A 21,694-nucleotide genomic window follows, 5' to 3' on the forward strand; every position below is an offset into this window, starting at 1 on the left:
GCACATTCCCGGAGCGCTGATTTGCAGGTTGTCTTTCAGGACATTTTGTGTCTATTGAACACCAAATTACTATTGTACACAAAGGAGCCTATACAAATTGATAATTGGCACACTTTAATTTCTCAGTCTGTGCAGGATATAGGTGCTTACAGGCGAGTGAGCATGTTGTACAGAGGCACTCAAAACATTCTTATACAAACTGAATATTAATCGGTAGGACCTTTTTTTCTATTTTATGTATATTGTACAAATGCAGAAGCACACACAGTGCCAGCTTATTGAAAAACCCACGCAGTAACAGTGGGAACCCTTTCACTTCCCGATCGCCTAATCTGTTTTACCTATATCTAAAAATAGTTGCATCCCAAAGAGCATTAGAGATCACATCCAAAAATAGATAAAAGGGGGGCAAAAAATTAATAAATGTCTTAACTACTGGTAATTCACATTCGAACAATATAGTAGAAAATCAAAGAACATCTGCGCTGTTTCAGACCATATAGGGGATTATCCATAATCTAGTTTATGTTTAGGGTTAACGCGCCGAAACGGCTGAGTTGACCCCAAACATAACTTGACATTCAGGTGCGTTAACCTGTAATGGTGCATGATGAATCTGGGGGAAAGGTGGCAATGGAGATACTTAACCCCAAGATGCTCCTCTATATGTGTGACGTGTAGTGGTTGCACCGCGATGTCTTCTGGGCCGTACTTCCAGTCAGTCATCTTGTTTCAAAAGAAGATGGATATATCTAAAGCAGTGGTTCCCAACCTTATTTTACCTTGTCCATTCCCTGTTAGAAAATGTGTTCCACGAAACCCTAATTAGTCAATCTTATTATCTAATCATCAGACTATTGTATTGTATGTCTTTATTTATATAGCGCCATTAATGTACATAGCGCTTCACAGTAGTAATACATGGGGTAATCAAATAAATAACAGATAATATAAATAACAGATCATGGGAATAAGTGCTTTAGACATAAAAGTAACATTAAGGAAGAGGAGTCCCTGCCCTGATGAGCTTACAGTCTAAGACTATTGCTAAGAATAACGTTTGACCGCTCCCAGGTAGTATACAGTAGTGTCCTGAGCATGTGGGCGAAACACACCCCTTTTTATAAGGCCCCAAACTGCACCTCGGGTTGTGCAGACGGCATAGGTGGTATAGCTGTCAATTACTCTGGGAACTTTGACAGTCACGCCCCACAATACCTTGCTGCTGGATGCAAAGCATTGTGGGGAGCAACTTCAGAAGCTCCTGCTGTAATTGAAAGCTATTCCAGCAATGATGAGGTGCATTTTGGGGTGGCCCCCTCATAGGCTCAGGAACCCACTATAGTGCCTGGGATCCGCCATTACATATTTTCTTTTGGAGATAAACCCCTTAGACACCTCCATGAACCCCTAATGTTCCTGATCCTTGTTTTGGGAATGACTGATCTAGAGTGTCTTGGGATTAAGGATCACCATTACAAAATTTATGTCGGAAGCGGCATTGGTATAATCTTTTGGTATACTGTATGTCTAAATATACTGAATGCTTAGATAAGTGGTACCTTTTCTCTTTGCTCCCCATACATGCACCTGTCTTCTTTCAATAACAGTAACTTTATTAGAAAGTACCTAAATACTTGGATCTCTGGTTTTCTAGGGTCAAATAAATTGCAATTATTGTTAAACACCGTTTTTGTTGTTGGTTTTTTTACATTTGAATGGAATAATAGTGTCAATGTTTCTGGATAAATAGGTGTTTCATAAGCTGGTTGGGGCCCTAAGCTCCACCCCTGACACCTACCCCCGCACACACTGCAGGAGTGCTGATATGGGTGCAATAGATGGGGTATTGAAATGGTGATACAGTACCTGCTAAATGGGTACTGTTGGACGGTGTTACAATATATCTGAGGATACTGTATTATCTGAGCTTTGCCTCCTAATAGCACCAGGAGAAGTTGAATTGTGTAAGAGGTACCTCTCTGTTTACCCCATTTGCTTCCTGAATTTGTTCCAACATTAGGTTCCTCAGTCTGCTGCCATAGCAACCGCTTCCAGGCCTCCTGTTTTCATCTGAGCTGTGGGGTCTGCTCTCTTTGTGTGTTAGTCAGGCGAGGGGGGGAGGAAGAGAGAGGTAGCCTGGGCACAGCCCCAATACCCCCAGCACCTCTCCTTTCCCAGTCTGATTAAAAAACATTTGCTCCCTCCTCTATTCTTTCTTCCCACTCTGTCCCCTTCCGTTCCCTGCTCTCTCCCCTCTTTGCCCCCCGCTCCCCTCTCTCGTTCTGCTGTTTAGCAGGCACTTTATAGATCTTTTACTGCAGTCGCTGTTAAATGTCACTGTGTGCAGCATACAATTAGCACCAGTGAATGGGAACAACAAAAACTGCCCCCTCCCCAACCTGCTGATTTCCAACTGCTGAATAAACCTGTACCAGTGTGTGCGCATTCGTCCGATACAGGGGGGGGGGGCTGAAAGGTGTGGGCTGCACTCGCGTGTTCGGACATGTCGTACCAATCCTTATTGTTAGGAGAACCCCATATTTAGCAGCTCCACTCGTTACACTTATTCTCAGAGGCATACAGTATCACAGAGCAATGTATAGGGATTTTGATGCAGAGAGAGCAGTATGGATGTATGTCTTTATTTATATAGCGCCATTAATGTACATAGCGCTTCACAGCAGTAATACATGTGACAATCATATAAATAACAAATAATGCAGATGACAGATCATGGGAAGACGTGCTTCAGACATAAAAGTAACATTTAGATCAAGAGTTTGACACGGATATAAAGGAGGTGTGGTCTCCCCTCTGGGCAGTTGTTTTTGTACTGCCTTAGCTGGGTTATCCATTTGGTGAAAGTCCCCTTTTCTGGATTTTATTTAGATATTTTAGTGGACCGCTCTCATGCTGTTATATGGAAAGAAACCCTTTGCATGTCGCTCCAGCTGTTATACCTTGCAATGGCACCTTCTCTGGACACATGTGGTTTCCCACTGGGACGGTGGCCATGTTCTGTGCTGAAGTCTGCAGTCGGGAGGTCGAAGGCAGGAGCAAATTCCTCCCTGACTTCTGTTTTTTTGGAGCTTGCCATGAGCGCTTGCCAATGGTTTCTCTAAACCTCCCCCCTCCCCACTTCTGGACTCATCGTTCTGTATGGCTGGGATGCATTCTGGTCTCCTCTCGCTGAACTCCGGAAGTGACGTGTGCCGACTGCCGTTTGGCGCATTCGGGTAGAAGCTGCCTGATCTGACAGATGGAGAAACGATGGAGAGATGGAGGGCCTCTTTAAGAAGCGGGGAGCTGCCTTTTGGATAGGGTGGATAGGGTGTGTGCAGAATTGCTTCTCCTTTTGGGTGCAATGTGTGTTCCACCTGTATCTGTAGGGTACCTGAAAGCTGATCAGCCTCAGCAGGAGACACAGGTTGTAAAACCTAAAAAGGCTGCCTTAAAGTCCAAATACTGGGACCTGCAAATGGTCATGCCGTGATGTGGCTAGCAGACTTATAACGCTTTGGCCAAAGGGTTTAACTAAATGACCCTTTTTCAGAGATATATAGGTATTTCACTGTGTATTTTTGTTATTTTAGATGTAGCTTTGGGCTTCTTTGCTTTTTGCTGTATACATTTAGCCACGCCCCGTAGCACTCCAATTGTGTGTGTGTGTGTGTGTGTGGTACTTTTTTGGGGTTCCTTAGAGCTTACTGGGTATTTGTGTGCTTATTGATAGATTAATCAACAAAATGAGAACTACCCTGAATATAGAAGACTCTCTAAGGAAGAACTAAACATTTTGGAACAGGCATTCCTGGGTCCAAGAAAAGTTGTGTCTTTCTTGTTCACAAGACCAATAAATAACCAGCATATTGTCTCTGGACAAGAGAACAGCTACAGCAAAGATGTATGTATGTATGTATGTATGTATGTATGTATGTATGTATGTATGTATGTTTTTGTCACTTTTTTTACTCACCATAACTTAACTCAGTATTATGGTTTAGCCTATCCCATAGCCTCTCTTGCATTCCCAGTAAAATCAACCCCACACTGATGAGACCCATCAAGGTCGAAACAGCTGTCTGTGGGTGGTTTTCTGGGTATGCACCTTAACCCTGGCTGTGCTCAAAGCTGTGACCATGCAGCAAGCTTAAGCCTATAGGGAACCATGTTAAAAATGGTTATTGAGGCAAAAAGTGACACTGTGTGCTCATTTGCATGTCATTTCCCAGAATCCCTTGCTGCAGTGGAAGTGCTGTATGCTGGGTGATAATGGGGAAAGGCAGGGTTGCAGACCTGCCTAAGACATGCAGATGAGCATACAGTTATATTTGCACATATATATATATATATATATATATATATATATATATATATATATATATATATATATATATATATTTTTAAGCTCTATCCCTTTAACGAGGAATATAGTAGCGTTTGAGTCTCCCTTTGAAGGTGAATGTGCCATAGCTACGAATACTACTATCCACTTTGGAGGAGGCTCCTCCGTAAAAAAATTTTTTGATGACCTGGACAAGCAGATTGAAGGAATCCTCAGGAACGTTATACAATGCATGGGCCGACAATTATAACAGCTACAGCAATGACGTGTGTTTTCAGAACCATAGGAATTTGGATTTCACGCTTAGAAGAAATAATTGAAACTGCAACTTCCAGACAAGCTCTGCTGAAGGATTTATCTAACCTGGAGGAGGTGATTTAGACTTCCTATGCTACGTGTCAATAGATGCTATACGCCTGTTGGTAAGATGTTCGTCTATTTCTGTGGAACAAGGATGGGCAGCGGACAAATCTAAGAATATGCTTATCTTGCCTTATTTAGGCTCTTCTTTGTTTGGAGAAGCCTTAGATGACATAAATACATTTTACCTGGTGGCAAAAGCCAGTTTGTTCCACAGCAGAGTAAGACTAGACCATTTTCATATGTGAGACCTCCAATTAAAGCATTCCAGGTGTCCGGAGCATACAGATCTGGTAAACTTTATTACAGAGATTGGGACCCACAGTCGCAGCAGTTGTCTTTTAAGAGCAGACTCTGGAGGCGCCACAAGTCTGCTTCAATCGTCAATGTCCCGGCCTGGAACCTCGCAGAAGACTGGTGTGGTTTCTCGAATGTTGGGTTCAACAACGGGTGCCTGGGTCTGGCAGGTAAGTCCAGGGCTATATATGAGAATTACGTATATGGCCAAAAAGTTGCTTCTGGGAGTCGAGGTGTCGGTCATCCACTTAAAGCAGCTGCTTTGCTGGAGGCAATACATCGGCTTCTGGCAAATGCGGCAATCCAACCAGTGCCTCCAGAATAGGTAGACCAAGGCTTCTATTCATTCTGTTTTTAATACTCAGAGCATCAAGGGGGTTTCGGAACAGTACTCAACCTAAGGGTGGTAAACAGATTTTTAACACATCAAAACCTTCAAGATGGAGTCCCTAAGAGCAGTATTAATGGAGGTACAATAAGGGGACTACTTGGCATTGGTGTATCTGAGCTGTCTACGTCCATATTCCCATACTTGCTCAACCTCTAATGCATTTAGGGCAGGTGCACTAAGGGTAAATAGTGAGGAACATCGGGTGGGGGGGGGGGGAAATCACGATTTTAGGGTGATTATAAGACCCGAATTGCATACACTCCATACCATAGTGTATATTGCTCTGAAAAATAAAACAATTTATTATTGTGTCTCTGTGTCTCTGTGATCCAAATGAACTGGAGACTGTAGCAGTGTCTTGATAGGATGAACCACATCCAAAATGAAATTTAAAACCCAAAACTAAGCACATACTTAAAAATAAAAAAAGTATTAACCATTTTAATGGTGTGAAGGGTAAAGGAAAAGCACTCACAAGGATAGAGTTGTCACCAATCAAAGTATTGACTGAGCCGGCAGCGCCGTACAGAGGTAATGCTGGTTAGTTGGTTACTTTATAAAAGTTCTTAGAGGTCCAAGAGTCTCAGCATTTCAATCCAAACAGACCAAAGAATGCACAATCATCGCGTACTTCCGTATGCTACCATCAGCGTGTCTCGACTGGATGACGTCACAAACGGGCCCAACGCATTTCGTCACTGATGCGACTTCATCAGGAGAGTAGTGTGTAATTGAAAGTGCTCCTTAAATAGTCCGTAGTAACCATGGTGATCATGGTAATAAGGTGATTTAACTCTTAAAGGAAATTATGAGATTAATATTCATCGCTAGTTACGAGAAGCCTTACCTTATTTAACTATTTATTTGAGGCATTGGTGGGATATATTGTTGCAACACTATATAGAAAAAAGCCTAGTCCCTAGAAGTCTAAGGATTAAATAAAAATAAATAAATACCTTTGATCCAAATCAGGGATGTACTATTAATTGAAATAACATTTTTGAAACCTGTTCATTCTCTTCAATTAAGCTGTTGGTTTCATTTAGAGAAGAAAAACGAATCTTGAAGTCATTCAAAAAAAAAAAAAAATCTTATGCAGATATCAAAGACTTTGCACAGTTCGGTGGGTTAACTAACAAAAGAGTAGAAGTATTTGAACATGAGCAGACTGAGAGAGAAATGCATACAGATAAATACACAGAGGAGTCTGCCAATAATAAGGTTAGAGATTGAAAGTAGAATCTTAATGGGAAATCAACCATATATTTTATAGTAACATTTTAATCGGAAATAATCTCTCATTTTTTTTGTTATATAAATGCAGTCCTGCTATTTACCAGATAGACATCCACACTGAGAATCCTTATCAAAATAGGACCTCTGGATCATTCGCATGAGGAACCATCTAACAAGTCCTAGGTTTTTTGTTTTCTGTTTGTTTTTTGTTTTTTTTTTTGTTTTTTTAAACGAAACCTCTGTGGAAGGGTCTACAGAGGGAGGTACATTACCCACTCTGGGATCTCAACTCTCCCAACCAATCAAAATATATCCATACTCCAGTACAGTGAAAAAGAAGAGTTAGAGCAGGTAGAATTGTTCAGAGAAAAAAGGAAAATTAATTATCAGAACAAATACCCCCAAGCAAAGGGTATTTTTCATTTATTTATTTATTTATAAAATATTTTACCAGGAAGTAATACATTGAGAGTTACCTCTCGTTTTCAAGTATGTCCTGGACACAGAGTTAAGACAAATAATACATGGTTACAAATACAGTTACATAAATGAACAGGGTATACATTATATACAAGACATTGCATGCACAGTTAAAGAAAATATATATTATGGGCGAATGAAATAGTTACAGACCAGGTTAAAATGTGAGACAGCCTTAGATTTGAAAGAACTTAAAACTGGTGGTGGATGTGAGAGTCTCTGGTAGGTTGTTCCAGTTTTGGGGTGCACGGTAGGAGAAGGAGGAACGTCCGGATACTTTGTTGAGCCATGGGACCATGAACAGTCTTTTGGAGTCTGATCTCGGGTGATAGGTGCTGCATGTGGTAGGGGTGAGGAGCTTGTTCAGATAGCTGGGTAGCTTGCCCATAAAGAATTTAAAGGCAAGACAGGAAAGGTGAACTTTGCGCCTAGACTCTAGTGATGACCAATCTAGTTCTTTTGAGCATTTCGCAGTGATGTGTGTTGTAGTTGCATTGGAGAACAAAACGACAAATTGAATTGTAGAGGGTGTCGTTTGCTAAGGTGGGTTTGAGGTGCCGAGCCATATACTATGTCTCCATAGTCAATAATCGGCATTAGCATCTGCTGTGCGATACGCTTTCTGACGAGGAGACTTATATCATCATGTCGATCATCTTTACGAGAGGCCTTTCCTTTTCTCCCATTTCAGGGCTTTCATCCTTTGATATTTTGATGGACCTGAACAATTTTGTACTTACAAAATCACCCTCAAAAGATATTTTGCAATTTACAAACCTGATTCTGAATCCATTCCAGATTTTACTACACAAGAGACTGCTGGTATAGAGGCATGTGACCTCTTGTCTGAAAATAGTATAACTTCAACTACTTTTTAATCTGGACTTGGATTCTTTTGATAATGTTGTCCCCCATTATGAGTCGAAACTCAATTGATGACTATTTGTCAAAGGGTATCTCATTCATTTGCCGTTTAAACCAAAATCATTTTTCTTCCCCCATCAATCTGAGCGTTTTCCTTGGGACTTTTTACACACTGGTTCTTCGGGATTTCGAAAGACTGTTTAATAAACCTCCCTCTCCCAGAAATAACTTATCTAAGAGACTATAACTGGCAATTGAAGAACTTAAAGGGATGGATTCCCTAGTAATTAAACTGACAGGGAGTGGGGTTATAGTTTTACAAAATATTTGATAATATTGGTGAAGTTCTAAGACTTCTTGATGATGTCTTATAAAAAAAATTGTTATTTGACTCTACTGATGAGCTTCAAGCACTTTACCAGAGACATCTGCAAGCACAAAAAATGGGTAAGCTTGAATACAAATTTCGCTTTATGGAACATCTGTGCAAGCATCTGTATTTTACCACCTACCCAAGGTGCACAAATGTTTGCACAACTCTCCAGGTAGCCCCATCATCTCCAGGGGTAGGGTTGATGTCCAGCGTGTTTCAATATGTGAATTATTTTCTGCAACCCTATGTCTTACCTGAGGGACACTATGCATGTCATCGACGCCATCTTGGGGGGTGGAGGGGAAGAATAGAGGCACACTTATAATTTGGCTACTTGTATGGAGCACAAAAGGAGTGTTTTGGCAAGTAGACATATTATTTTTTTTTTAAAGAGATGTTTTTGCTTTCTACGGAACTTTTTTTTTTTTTTAATTTTCAGATCTGTGGAATGGCCATGGGTACCAGGTTTATCCCCAGCTATGCCAATCTCTATGTGGGATTGTGCAAGGAGAACGTCTGGAATAACTCACGGCTGGGGGTGGGTCTTGTTTTTTATGGCCGTTCCATAGATATCATTTGGGTAGGTGAGGACAACCGTGGGGATATTCTTTTGTCATTCAATCACAATGACATTGGACTAAAACGCACTCGCTATTAGTTCGAGCTCTATAGTTTTTCTTTCTTATTTCTTTCTATCAGTGATGACTGTTATCAAGACTAATACCCATTTCAAACTGGTCAATGTTAAGTTACCTGCATGCTAGCAATCATCATTGTAAATGGCTAGATAATATACCTCTTGGTCAATACAATAGAATCAAGAGAAACTCCTCTTTTTGAGGAAGACTTCTTAGAACAATCAGACTCTGCAATAAATGTTTGTTAAAGGGTTACAAAGTCCAAATTACTGATAGTTTAATTCTATTAGCAGAGTCCAAAATCAAAAGCCAGTCTCGGGAGATGTCTCTGGCAGACTAACAGGATCAAAATATTGAAAAAAATAGTCAACATGTAGTGATTTGTGGTCCCCCAAAATGTATAAACAAATGCAATCAATAAGCATATTCAATTAAAAAGGTGTTCAATAGATATTGGAGAGTTCTTTTATGTGAGCCAATTTTGTATCCTGAAATTCCTAAACCGATTCCTGTTATCTTTAGGAAAGCAAGACATCTAAAGAACGTTTTGTGACCTAGCAATTTGAAATCTATTGTAGTTTTCACTCGTAAGACATTTTTCACAACCAATGGTAACTTTTTTTAGATGTGGCTGGAGCAGATGCATCACTTGTAGACACTTGGTCACTAAGGATGAATCCGACTCAATAGTAACAATAGCACATCGAAAGTTAAGGGACACATTAACTGCCTGACCACTAATGTTGTTTAAATTCTATACTGCGAATGTGTGTGACGCACAACCTGGAGCACAGATGCAGTATTATCAATAAGAACAGTACTTGGTCTTTCCAGGCATTTAAAAAAAAAATGCATTGGAAAAAAAACTCCAGGGTTTGGGGCATATCCTTTCTCTCTCTTCAATCTCACAATGCTCATCACTCTCCTAGTGAGTGCATTTCCTTTACCCATCATAACATTTTAAAATAGTTTTGACTTTCTTACACTATGGAGCATGCGCGTCTTATTTTTATTTATTCTCGTAGTCCTATACATTGTGGCATAGAGTGTATGCAATTGGGGTCTTATAATCCCCCTAATCTTGACGTGCTTCCCCCCCCCCTGATGTTTATCATAATACAGTGTCATCAGAAATGTCAACGCTTCTGCGTAAAAGGCCAGCATTACCAATTTATAACACTACCATTCGGGCTTGCATCCAGCCCCAGAACCTTCACCAAGGTAATTTCAGTCATTGCAGCCTTCCTGAGACAGCACGGATTTGCATAATACCATACTTGGACCACTGGTGAATAAAGCCTCCATCATTCTAGTGTCCAAGACTCATATCACTAAGGTACAAGAGGAACTGGAAGAACACTATTGGGTTCTAAACGTAGAAAAATCAGTTTGTTCCCATCTCAGAAGATCCAGGCTTTGAGAGACCTCTTCGATATTGAAAACTAAGTAATATGCATACCGCAGCAGAAGGTGGCCAAGATCAAACCAATTTATCAGGTGTGGAGGGTGCAGACGCCTCAACCGAGCAAGCCAGAGCCATTTGTGGCAAAGCGCCACACAAAGCCTATTATAGTGGCTCAGCCAAGAAAATCTGCTAAAAGGAAAGTCAATGAAAGCTCCAGTCTTGAAAGTCCTCACATCTGACCCCAGCCTCACCTGGTGGGATGCACTTTGCAGAGCATGGTAGTCCAGGGTCTTTGGTCCATAGCTGAAACAAAGCCACATATCAATATACTGAATATCCGAGCTAAGTTTTACGCGATTTGTGAGATGGAGAGCGAACTATCAGGCTTGCCCTACACAATTCTGAATTGCCCCACACAATATTGAATTGCCCTGTCAATAGAAAATCCTTTACACTATACTAGCTTATACATTTTTCACCATTCCCACTACTTCATATGGTTCTCAACAAGATCAAGGAAGACAAAGCTGCTAATCCTGATATCACCATATTGGCCGAGCAGACCATGGTTCGCTGAGCTAGTGAGCCCCCTGATATAGGTGCCTTGCGAGACCCCCCCAGTCTAAGGCAGGGACCGGTGTTACATCCTAATCCAGACGTCTTACGATTGACAGCATGGAGAGAGAAATCACTAGCAGATCCAGGTTTTTCAGAGCGTGTAGTATCAACCTTAATGTGATCTAGGGACTTCAACACTTCCAAAATCTATCTGAGGTATGGAAGACCTTCTTATGATGCCACAAGAAGGTATAACAGCCCACTAATGCATCACCCCCACAAACCTTATATTTTTATTTCGGAACGGATTTGGAAAGTGTTTTAAAACCAGTGTCCTTTAAAGGTGCAGGTAGTAGTCTTAGGAGCCTTTTCAAATGACCAGATTACAATAGATCCCATGATGGTTAGGTTCATCAAAGTAGTTTTTAAGATTAAAGCCCTGACTCAGATCCCAATTCCTACATTGGGCTTTGATTCTAGATTCTATGACATCTCCTTTCAAGCCACCTAAGGACATTTTAATAACTTTTTTTTTTTTACAATAAATGTTGTTGTTCTATCAGCCATTACGTCTGCCCAAAGAGTCAGGGAATTGCAATTTTTTATCTTGCGGAGAGCCTCATCTGCAAATTCACGTTTGATCTAAAGTTTCCACAATTTCATTTGAATCAAGAAATTGTGGTACCTTTCTGCACCAATCCAGCGAATGACAAAGAAAGTGGCATAATCTGAATGTGGTCAGAGCGTGCAAAATCTACCTGCTAGAACAGAAGGATTTAGATCTCCACTGCGATTTTTGTCCTTTCTGAAGAACCTGGGAAGGGCCAGTCAGCCTCAGCTGCCATACAGGAAGCATATAGAGCCACAGGCAAAGTGCCACCACTCAACAAGGCCATGGCAGCATCATGGGTAGAGCAGGCTGAAGCATCTACTCATGACATCTGTTGAGCGCCAGCTTGATCTGTGCACCCATTCGTCAAGCATTATCGCCTGGATCACCAAGCTTCTTTGAATGCATGATTTGGCAGAGAAGTGCTGCAGCCCTTGGTGCCAGGCTTCCCCACCCCATATACTTCAGCAGTAGAGACACTGCCAGATTTAGGAGAGCGTACAGTGATCCTAGCAGCAGCGTTTAGGATAGATTGTAGCAGAGAAGGTGAGAGGCGGAAGGCCAGACAGGAGGTTACAATAGTTGAGACGGGAGAGAATGAGGGCCAGCGTTAGTTTCAGCAGTAGAGCAACAGAGGAACGGGCGTATCTTTGCATCGTCACGGAGGAAGAAACAACAGATTTTTAGCTACATTGTGACTGTTAGGCTAAGGCCCCGCTCCCAGAGTCAGCGCACCTGCGCTGCTGACAGGCGGTGCGCTGAGATACACAGACCGCGATCTGCGGTCTGTAAGGAGCGGGAGGTGGGCGGGAGGTGGGAGGTTTGATCGGGAGGTGGGCGGAAGGTGGGAGGTTTGATCGGGAGGTGGGAGGTTTGATCGGGAGGTGGGCGGGAGGTGGGAGGTTTGACAGGGAGGGGGGGCGTGGCTTGAGCGGAGGGACCCGCTACTCTCCCTCCACGGACTCGGGCTGGAGCTGGAAAGTAAGTTTAAACACACACACGCAGGCACTCATTCATACACACACGCACACGCGCACACACACACAGGCAGGCACTCACGCACTCATACACACACACGCGCGCGCACACAGGCAGGCACTCATACACACACACAGACAGAGGCAGGCACTCACGCACTCGGGCACACACATACACACACAGATAGGCATGCACGCACTCAGACACACACACAGAGAAAGGCACTCACCTGCTGTCCCTCCACACTCCTCCCCGCTCCCCGAAGCCTCTCCTCCTCCCGAAGCCTCTCCTCCTCCCGAAGCCTCCCCTCCCCATTGGCTCACAGCCACACACGTCACGCGTCAACGCTAGAAAACACCATTCTCTGGTGTCTCCAGCGGCTGACGCGCTACAGCGTGTAATCAGCTGTGCAGCCAGTGGGGACCGGGACCGGCTCGCGAGGATTCCCCTGCTGGTGGGGAACTCGCGACCCGCCGCCCGCGCCAACGAGCGCAGCGGGACCGAGGCCTAAGGGAGGAGTAAAATGTGACACCAACTGTGCCAAAAGATACTTTTACGACCCTTTTCTAGTGAATGGCTTCAGTGTAATACTGATGATGATGAACGTAGTGAGGAATGACCTATAGTCTCTAAAGAAGGTCAAAAAGGCAAACTTTGTAACAAGGGGAAGGTCAACAGGGCATTAGCTTGTATAGGAAGAGACATCACCTGCAGAGAGAGCGTTTCATTAGTAAGACCTAACCCAGACACACCTGCAGAAAGTAATACACGCAGAGGAAAGGCGACTCCGTGCAGCAGGAAAAAAGTTTGCTAGCTGTAAACTTCCTTAGAAAGATTGAAGATTTAATCCATCATTTTGCATCCTGTAGAAAAAGGAGTGTCCTTTCAACACGTCCCATGGAATTCAAATGTTTCCAGATAAATATGGTCTGCTACCTTCTAGCTGTTTGGCTAATGGTGGCTTTGTAATGAATTTACAAAAACAATAAAGGTGAATACGTGTTACACTGGATCTCCTAGCAAATGATCCATCTCCCAGTTTTTAGCGCATACATTCTTTAAACCTCATTTGATTATGGAATAAAATATTATTTGAAACTATAAAAGTAGTGCCAAGCACGCATTTAAAAATCAACAAATATAGGCGAATAATGAAACCCGGGCCGGCGGGGAATATTGCGGGGCTCGGTGCAGACGTGGTGCTGGGCCTCTTACCTTCGCCATCTCCTCCTGCAGGGTCCCTCATCATGGCGCCACAACGTCAAATGGTGTCTCGTTGCCATGCCGATGGGACGGCACGGGAAGCGACCTCACGTGCCGTCCCGTTGGCGTTAGGGACCCTGCAGTAAGAGAGGGAGAAGGTAAGAGCGTTGGAGGCCCCTGCGCTCTACCCCGGCAGACTGTGTAATTGGGGGGGAAGAGCGCGGAGTCTCTAACCGCGGGGCTCCGTGCAGTGGCATAAACTGCACCACCATCCTGCCGGCACTGAGGGAAACCAACATATAGTGCCCCGACGCCGAATCCAAAGGTTTCAATATTTGTTTTTTATTAGCACTTTATTTATTTATTTTAAATAAAATGAACACAGATTAATCCCTCTTTATATGTAATTAACATGTAGCTAAAGTGATGCACGCGGCCATAGGAAAGATCAAAAAAAAAATGGGTCTGTAAATTGTTTTGCATTTGTTCCTCTTTTGGTTTAATTAATTTCTGCAAATACAAGTCATAATGGGTTACGATTTGAAAAGCATAACTTGTCACCTGCTGACTGTCATTAGGCGTCACGCTCAATTAGTGCATTGCTGAAATCGGAGCAGTTTTCTTAAATTGTGCAAATTATGTCAAACCTGTTGATAGCTTCATTGTGAGGCGAAAAACTGGAATCTAGGTTAAAAATACTCCTGCATTCTTATATTGAGACATTTCTGTGTGTAGACCTAGTGGCCGTGCTATTAACATTTACACACCCTTCAGTACATTGGCCGTTGCTGTAACAGGTTCTTCTGCTGCACCAGATGTGTTCAGTGCTTGTGACCTATAATGAATTAGGCAATAGTTTGGCGAATATCAATGTAGTGTTGTTGGTCTATATCTTGTCATCTTGCGACTTGAATCCAGTTCTGTTTTTCTAGTCTCTATTATCCACTGAGACCGCACTGTGATCAAATCAAAATGAATTGGCGGAAGAGTAAACCAGGACTGGATCAACATCTAGTGACAGAGCTCAGTTGACCATGCACACCTTTTATTCTTGTATTAAGCTGTATTGTGAAAGGGGGTTCATGTGGCCAATGAATAATTATGTATGTCTATTTACTGGAGTTGCCCTAGGCAGGGGATTCGGGAACCCAAAGGTTTGCCACCAAAAATCTTGAATGGCAGTATAGTTTGTTCCTGAGCCCTTTGTGGGGACTGTGACGTTGGGCCACAAGCTGCTTATAAGAGTGGGTGGTATAGCTTTCAGTTACAGCCGGAACTTCCAATGTTCCTCCCCACAATCCTTTGCAGCAACCACTGCTATACCAGTCATGTCTGAATACACTGAGGTGCAGTTTGGGGCCTTGTTAACATATGTGCCCCAGCCCCCATGAGCTCAGGACATTGTACTGGGGTCTATACTATACTGGGATTGGTCAAACCGTTTTGCTAGCAATAGTCTGAGTAGGCAATACGATGCATTAATTAGAGGTTCATATTTTCTAGCAGGAGGTGCACAAGGTAACAAATTGGGTTTCTGGGAGAGATTTTCACGCAGCAGCCTGGGAGCGTATGTGTAGGGTAATGAAAGAGGACCGGTGAGCATTTGTAGGAAAGGGCATACGAAACGCATGCAGTGCAAGGAGACAGACCTTGTGTGAGATGGAGGGGAGGCGGTGTATGTTTTTATTTTTTGTACCTGTCCGTTTGTTTTAAATTTGTAGTTTCGTATATAGATTATTTATTTGAATTTTTTAACGTTATATTGCTTGCAAGATTGTCCAGATCTCCTCCTGTGAGATCATGCATTCCTCTAATTCAATATTGGTTTCTAGCTCCTGCTAACGCCACGCTAATTTGTAGTGAAATCGCTGATGTGTTTTACACTCTGCCTGAAACTGCCTTCTTTCTGACAGGTTTGTCTCTACCACGCTCCCTCGTGTAAATCCTTCTTCACTAAATGCATATTAATAATTGGAGCTGCTTTAAATCCGTTGCCAGGTGGTACTTGGAACTAGGCCTAGGTGTTCCTCCTGTTTTGGTACCTTAGAAATAGGTCCATTCTTCTCATCATTTTAGCGGATGCTGAAAGTGTATGCCCTGTGGTAATGTTTCATGCTATGCAACAACTGTAGAAGACAAGATTAAAATTCACCTTCTGATTGAGTGTGGAAGTGTTCCTGCAGAATATTGCAATCCGTGCCTCCCCCCCCCCCCCCCCCCGCCCCCTTCATGAGACGGCTGTCTTTTTTCCACCCCATCTTAATAGTTGGATCCATTTCTTCGTTAAATTAACATGAATTTCTTTGTGTTCCCTGTGGTTGACCCTATAACAGACTGATCCATACGTTTAATACACTCGTACTGTACTACTTTACGATGTAATAAAGTGGCAGCTGTCACACTAATATCAGGAAATGGATTCCTTTGTTTGCCGCATTGAAACACAAGTGTTGCGAACATTTATCATGCTCCTATTTTCAGCGATGGCGACTATATCCGTTTGTGATACTCTGACGCAATTTCTGTCCTTTCTGCTCTTTTGCTACATCTTTAGCCACACTAACTCGTTCTGACTTTACTCTCCGTTGTGAGATGTTGTTTGCAATTTAATGATGACGTCAATGCAGTCACGGCTCTGACTCTGGGAGTCTTGCAGAGATACTACATCTGTCAATGGCTTGAATGTCTCCTTTTGATTTCCATCACGCAGAGAAGGGCGAGATTGCAGGTGTTTCAGTGCGTGACCACAGACGTGGGATCCATTCAGTGCTTTCCAGCCATGCTTTCTTTGTGTCATCTGTTGCATCTTCTTGCAGTGTGAGTCCTAAACTCTCTCTCTCTCTCTCTCTTCCTCCTCCCCTGCAGGGCACTGTATACATATGAGGATGACTCTGATGATCTCAAGTTGGCAGCATCAGGGGGTGAGTAATAAACTCCTTCCGGAGGTACACAAGACCCACATTGGCACGTTCACTTGTTATCATGCCTACAGTATGCACAGTTAGTCCAGCTACACCAGTTCATACCTGGTCACCATGCATTTCAAATCCCACCTTGGTAGCTGTGTAGTGGCTCAACAGGTATAAGTGCAAAAGTAATCCATACTGAACCCATACTTCCTGGTCATAAATACATCCAGTACCCAAGCCAATATGCCAGTACTCTCTTCCCTGTGTAACAGACACAAATGGACAGCGTCCTTTGCTCATCAGGTCCCCCACCAACATGCTCATTTCTCTGCCGCATTCCTCCCTCACCGAGTTCACCCTTTCCTCCCTAATGTCTCCCCCAGGAGGTGGGTTACATGACCTCTCCAGCCACTTTGAAAACCAGAAAGTGATGTATGGATTCTGCAGTGTGAAGGAGCCCCACACTGTGCTGGCCCGATATGTGCTCATCAACTGGGTGAGAGGCGGGGGGCACAGTGGGAAAGAGGTGTTGCTAAGCGGGTTTCTGGGGAGGGAAGTGAAAAATTGTGTGTGTGTGTGTGTGTGTTAGTGGTACAGTATCACACTTAAAGAAATTTAAAACGTAAACATTTCAGCAAAGCGCCTAACCCTCCAATATTTAGCATGTTCTAATAGGTTCAGTTTAATTCTTATTTCTAGGTTAGAGGTACAATACATTTTCGGGCACAGCGGTTATTTAGTACAGTACTGTGGGTACAGCGGTTATTTAGTACAGCACAGCGGTTATTTAGTACAGTACTGTGGGTACAGCGGTTATTTAGTACAGTACTGTGGGTACAGCCGTTATTTAGTACAGTACTGTGGGTACAGCCGTTATTTAGTACAGTACACTGTGGGTACAGCCGTTATTTAGTACAGTACACTGTGGGTACAGCCGTTATTTAGTACAGTACACTGTGGGTACAGCCGTTATTTAGTACAGTACTGACAAACTACTTCTGTAAATTATTTTTAATAATAATTAATTAGTACAGTACTGTGGGTACAGCCGTTATTTAGTACAGTACTGTGGGTACAGCCGTTATTTAGTACAGTACACTGTGGGTACAGCCGTTATTTAGTACAGTACACTGTGGGTACAGCCGTTATTTAGTACAGTACACTGTGGGTACAGCCGTTATTTAGTACAGTACACTGTGGGTACAGCCGTTATTTAGTACAGTACACTGTGGGTACAGCCGTTATTTAGTACAGTACACTGTGGGTACAGCCGTTATTTAGTACAGTACTATGGGTACAGCCGTTATTTAGTACAGTACACTGTGGGTACAGCCGTTATTTAGTACAGTACTGTGGGTACAGCCGTTATTTAGTACAGTACTGTGGGTACAGTCGTTATTTAGTACAGTACTGTGGGTACAGCCGTTATTTAGTACAGTACACTGTGGGTACAGTCGTTATTTAGTACAGTACTGTGGGTACAGCCGTTATTTTGTACAGTACTGTGGGTACAGTCGTTATTTAGTACAGTACTGTGGGTACAGCCAATATTTAGTACAGTACTGTGGGTACAGCCGTTATTTAGTACAGTACACTGTGGGTACAGCCGTTATTTAGTACAGTACTATGGGTACAGCCGTTATTTAGTACAGTACACTGTGGGTACAGCCGTTATTTAGTACAGTACACTGTGGGTACAGCCGTTATTTAGTACAGTACACTGTGGGTACAGCCGTTATTTAGTACAGTACTGTGGGTACAGCCGTTATTTAGTACAGTACACTGTGGGTACAGCCGTTATTTAGTACAGTACTATGGGTACAGCCGTTATTTAGTACAGTACACTGTGGGTACAGCCGTTATTTAGTACAGTACTGTGGGTACAGCCGTTATTTAGTACAGTACTGTAGGTACAGCCGTTATTTAGTACAGTACACTGTGGGTACAGCGGTTACTTAGTACAGTACACTGTGGGTACAGACGTTATTTAGTACAGTACTGTGGGTACAGCCGTTACTTAGTACAGTACACTGTGGGTACAGACGTTATTTAGTACAGTACTGTGGGTACAGCCGTTACTTAGTACAGTACACTGTGGGTACAGCCGTTACTTAGTACAGTACACTGTGGGTACAGCCGTTATTTAGTACAGTACACTGTGGGTACAGCCGTTATTTAGTACAGTACACTGTGGGTACAGCCGTTATTTAGTACAGTACACTGGGTACAGACGTTATTTAGTACAGTACACTGTGGGTACAGCTGTTATTTAGTATAGTACAGCCGTTATTTAGTACAGTACACTGTGGGTACAGCCGTTACTTGGTACAGTACACTGTGGGTACAGCCGTTACTTAGTACAGTACACTGTGGGTACAGCCGTTACTTAGTACAGTACACTGTGGGTACAGCCGTTACTTAGTACAGTACACTGTGGGTACAGCCGTTACTTAGTACAGTACACTGTGGGTACAGCCGTTACTTGGTGCATCGTCCAAAAGCAGTTCCGGTATGTAAGGTATGAAGCGCTACAGTGAAAAAGGGGGGAGCAATTTATTAAAGAAAATAGATTTGTTTTCTTTTTAGAGTGTGTCCCAATAAAATAATCACACTTCATTGTGATAATTATTTTAGGTCCACTCATTTCTCAGGCAGGGCGTGGCAGGTTTGGGAGAAGGTGGGAGTAGCTTGGGGGCGGGGGGAAGTGGGTCCCGAGCGCTGTCAGTGTTGGAGTGCAATGAGTGTGAGTGATGTGCAGTGACACTGCTGCCCCCTGGTGGCACAGTAGCTGCGGCAGTATTTGGCACGGTTGCATGCAGCTCTGTGTGTGGGAATAACCGTGTGAGAACATTGGTTTTCTCCTGGTGGGAAAGTAGAAATGAATAAATGGCCAGTAGGCCGGAGTCTATTGATCTCACATCACAAGGGATTTTGGTGTTTGGAAGATGGTAAAATGTTTTACCCATAAGTCACAGGGAGAGTGCATTGGGTTTTGGAACACAATTCTCTCCCTTTCAAGCAAGAACTACTAGGCCACTGCTCATTTTTGTCATGTCGTACAATGTATTTTTTTATGTTTGTGGCTTCGATATTAAACCATAACGGTGTCATTTCGCCTAATCCCTGTAGAGCAGAGTTATGCACATAGACATGGTAACTGCGGGGCACATGCGAGCCGTGTGTGAATGGAAGAATGGGGTGTTGGGAAGGGGCTGCATGTTGCTCTAATGCCCCCGTGTCTTCCTCAGGTGGGTGAAGATGTCCCGGATGCCAGGAAATGTGCCTGTGCCAGTCACGTTGCCCAGATTGCAGATTTTTTCCAGGTGAGATGCCTTACCGCTGTATGCTTGGAGCGGAGTATAAATTGGGTTAACCCCTTGGCTTCCAATGTATTGCAGTCCTCTCTGGCTGCCAAAGGGTTGTATAAGATCTATTTATGGAGGGCAAGTGGCTAGTAGGAAGCCTACCACGATGGATTGAAATGCACGTTTGTTTGAGCTCTGAATGCAAGTCTTGAAGCAGGAGATGGATAACAGGAAGGTCTGTTGCCTTATAAATGCTGTTCTGCATTCTGCCCATATTCCCCCACTGCTGCCTCTGTTAGACATAGTTAATCCAGCCAACTCATTTCCCGTCCCCTGTCCCCTACCCGAATGTTGGACCCATATTTCTGATGTGCTTTGTCCTCCCCAATCACCCTTTTCCTGCTCCTTTTTGTGGCATCTTATTTCACAGGGAGTGGATGTCATTGTGAACGCCAGCAGTGTGGATGACATAGAGCCGTTGGCCATCAATCAACGTCTCTCCAATGGCTCTGGACGACTGTCTAGTCCTGTCCTGCAGCGGCTGCAGCTCAAAGAGGAAGGACAGACTGATCCTGTGGTAAGCAAGGGGCTGTGTATACAGACCAGGGTGGCAGAGGGTGTATTTCCTCCGGGAATGCCCATCTCATTGTGTGACCTTCGCAGGGAACCACTTACCAGAAGACCGATGCAGCTGTGGAAATGAAACGCATCAACAGGGAGCAGTTCTGGGAGCAGGCCAAGGTAACGAGATCCCTCTGTCCCTCTGCATGCTTTTGATCTGCCTCAGTCTGTCATTGATGTGAGCATTGCTTGCCTTTATCCTGTCTGTGCGTCTCCTCTCATTTATACCATCTATAGTTTTAGAACTGTCCATCTCGAGCTCACTTCCATGTATGTGCCGCCTCTGCCTCTATGTTCTGTGCGATTTTATATTTCTTGGTCTAGAATGGCTTTTTTTTTTGCTCCCTTTGCCTCATATCTGTACACAGTCTGATTTTTGCCTGTACCATTCGTCTGTCTTACATCTGTGTGCTTTCTGTTCCTTGCCTCTCGATTTGCATCTCTTCTCCTGCTCCCTCACTGCTTACTATCTCTCGGACACTCTATGTGCCTTCTCCTTTCTTTCCTTTCACTCTCTTCCTGCTGCTTGTTTGTTTTCTTGCTCCCTCCCTTTGCGAGTTTCCCTACATTTGAACCTTCTCTACCTCGCTCCACATCTTTCCTGTCGCTCTGCCCGCGCGCCCTCACGCCCTCACGCCCTCACCCATTTCTTTGTGTGTCCCTGTGTGATGCCAGCGGGAGGAGGAGGAAAGGAAGCAGGAGGAGAAACAGAAAGCCGTAGAGGAACGGCTCCGCTTTGAGCAGGAACGCATGGAGCAGGAGCGCAAAGAGCAAGAGGAGCGCGAGAAGCGTTACCAGGAGAGAGAGCAGGAAATAGAAGAGCACAGGTACGTGGCTGGGCGGCTGGGCAGTATGGGGGAGGACTATATGGGTACATGTCTACTGTCACGTAAATTAATCAGGGGGGTCTGTTTTTCGGGGGTGGAAAGTATCACAAATATACTGACAATGGCAGATAATAAAATGATGGTATCTAGTGTCGAGCAATTAAGACTGCGGTTTAATGTAAAAGGGATGAAACTATTGTGAGGGGAAAACATGCGATTTCTTTAAACATTTTTATAACTCGCATTAAATGGTTGCCGCTGTTTGTTCAGTTTCTGCATCATGAACATGTA

General features: G+C 43.5%; 1 protein-coding gene across 6 annotated transcripts in view; it reads left to right on the forward strand.

Moving 5' to 3' along the window:
- The window catches only part of DBN1 (drebrin 1), a 68,576-nt gene that overhangs the window by 35,570 nt on the left and 11,312 nt on the right, over positions 1–21,694 (forward strand). For all 6 annotated transcript variants that reach the window (XM_075600843.1, XM_075600844.1, XM_075600846.1 and 3 more), the window contains exons 2-7: positions 16,607–16,662; positions 17,034–17,146; positions 19,899–19,973; positions 20,386–20,532; positions 20,619–20,696; positions 21,252–21,403. In XM_075600843.1, coding sequence (XP_075456958.1) covers positions 16,607–16,662; positions 17,034–17,146; positions 19,899–19,973; positions 20,386–20,532; positions 20,619–20,696; positions 21,252–21,403 — 621 coding nt within the window. The remainder of the gene's footprint in view (positions 1–16,606; positions 16,663–17,033; positions 17,147–19,898; positions 19,974–20,385; positions 20,533–20,618; positions 20,697–21,251; positions 21,404–21,694) is intronic.

The sequence above is a fragment of the Ascaphus truei genome, chromosome 5 (genome assembly GCF_040206685.1).
Source record: "Ascaphus truei isolate aAscTru1 chromosome 5, aAscTru1.hap1, whole genome shotgun sequence".
Lineage (NCBI taxonomy): Eukaryota > Metazoa > Chordata > Amphibia > Anura > Ascaphidae > Ascaphus > Ascaphus truei.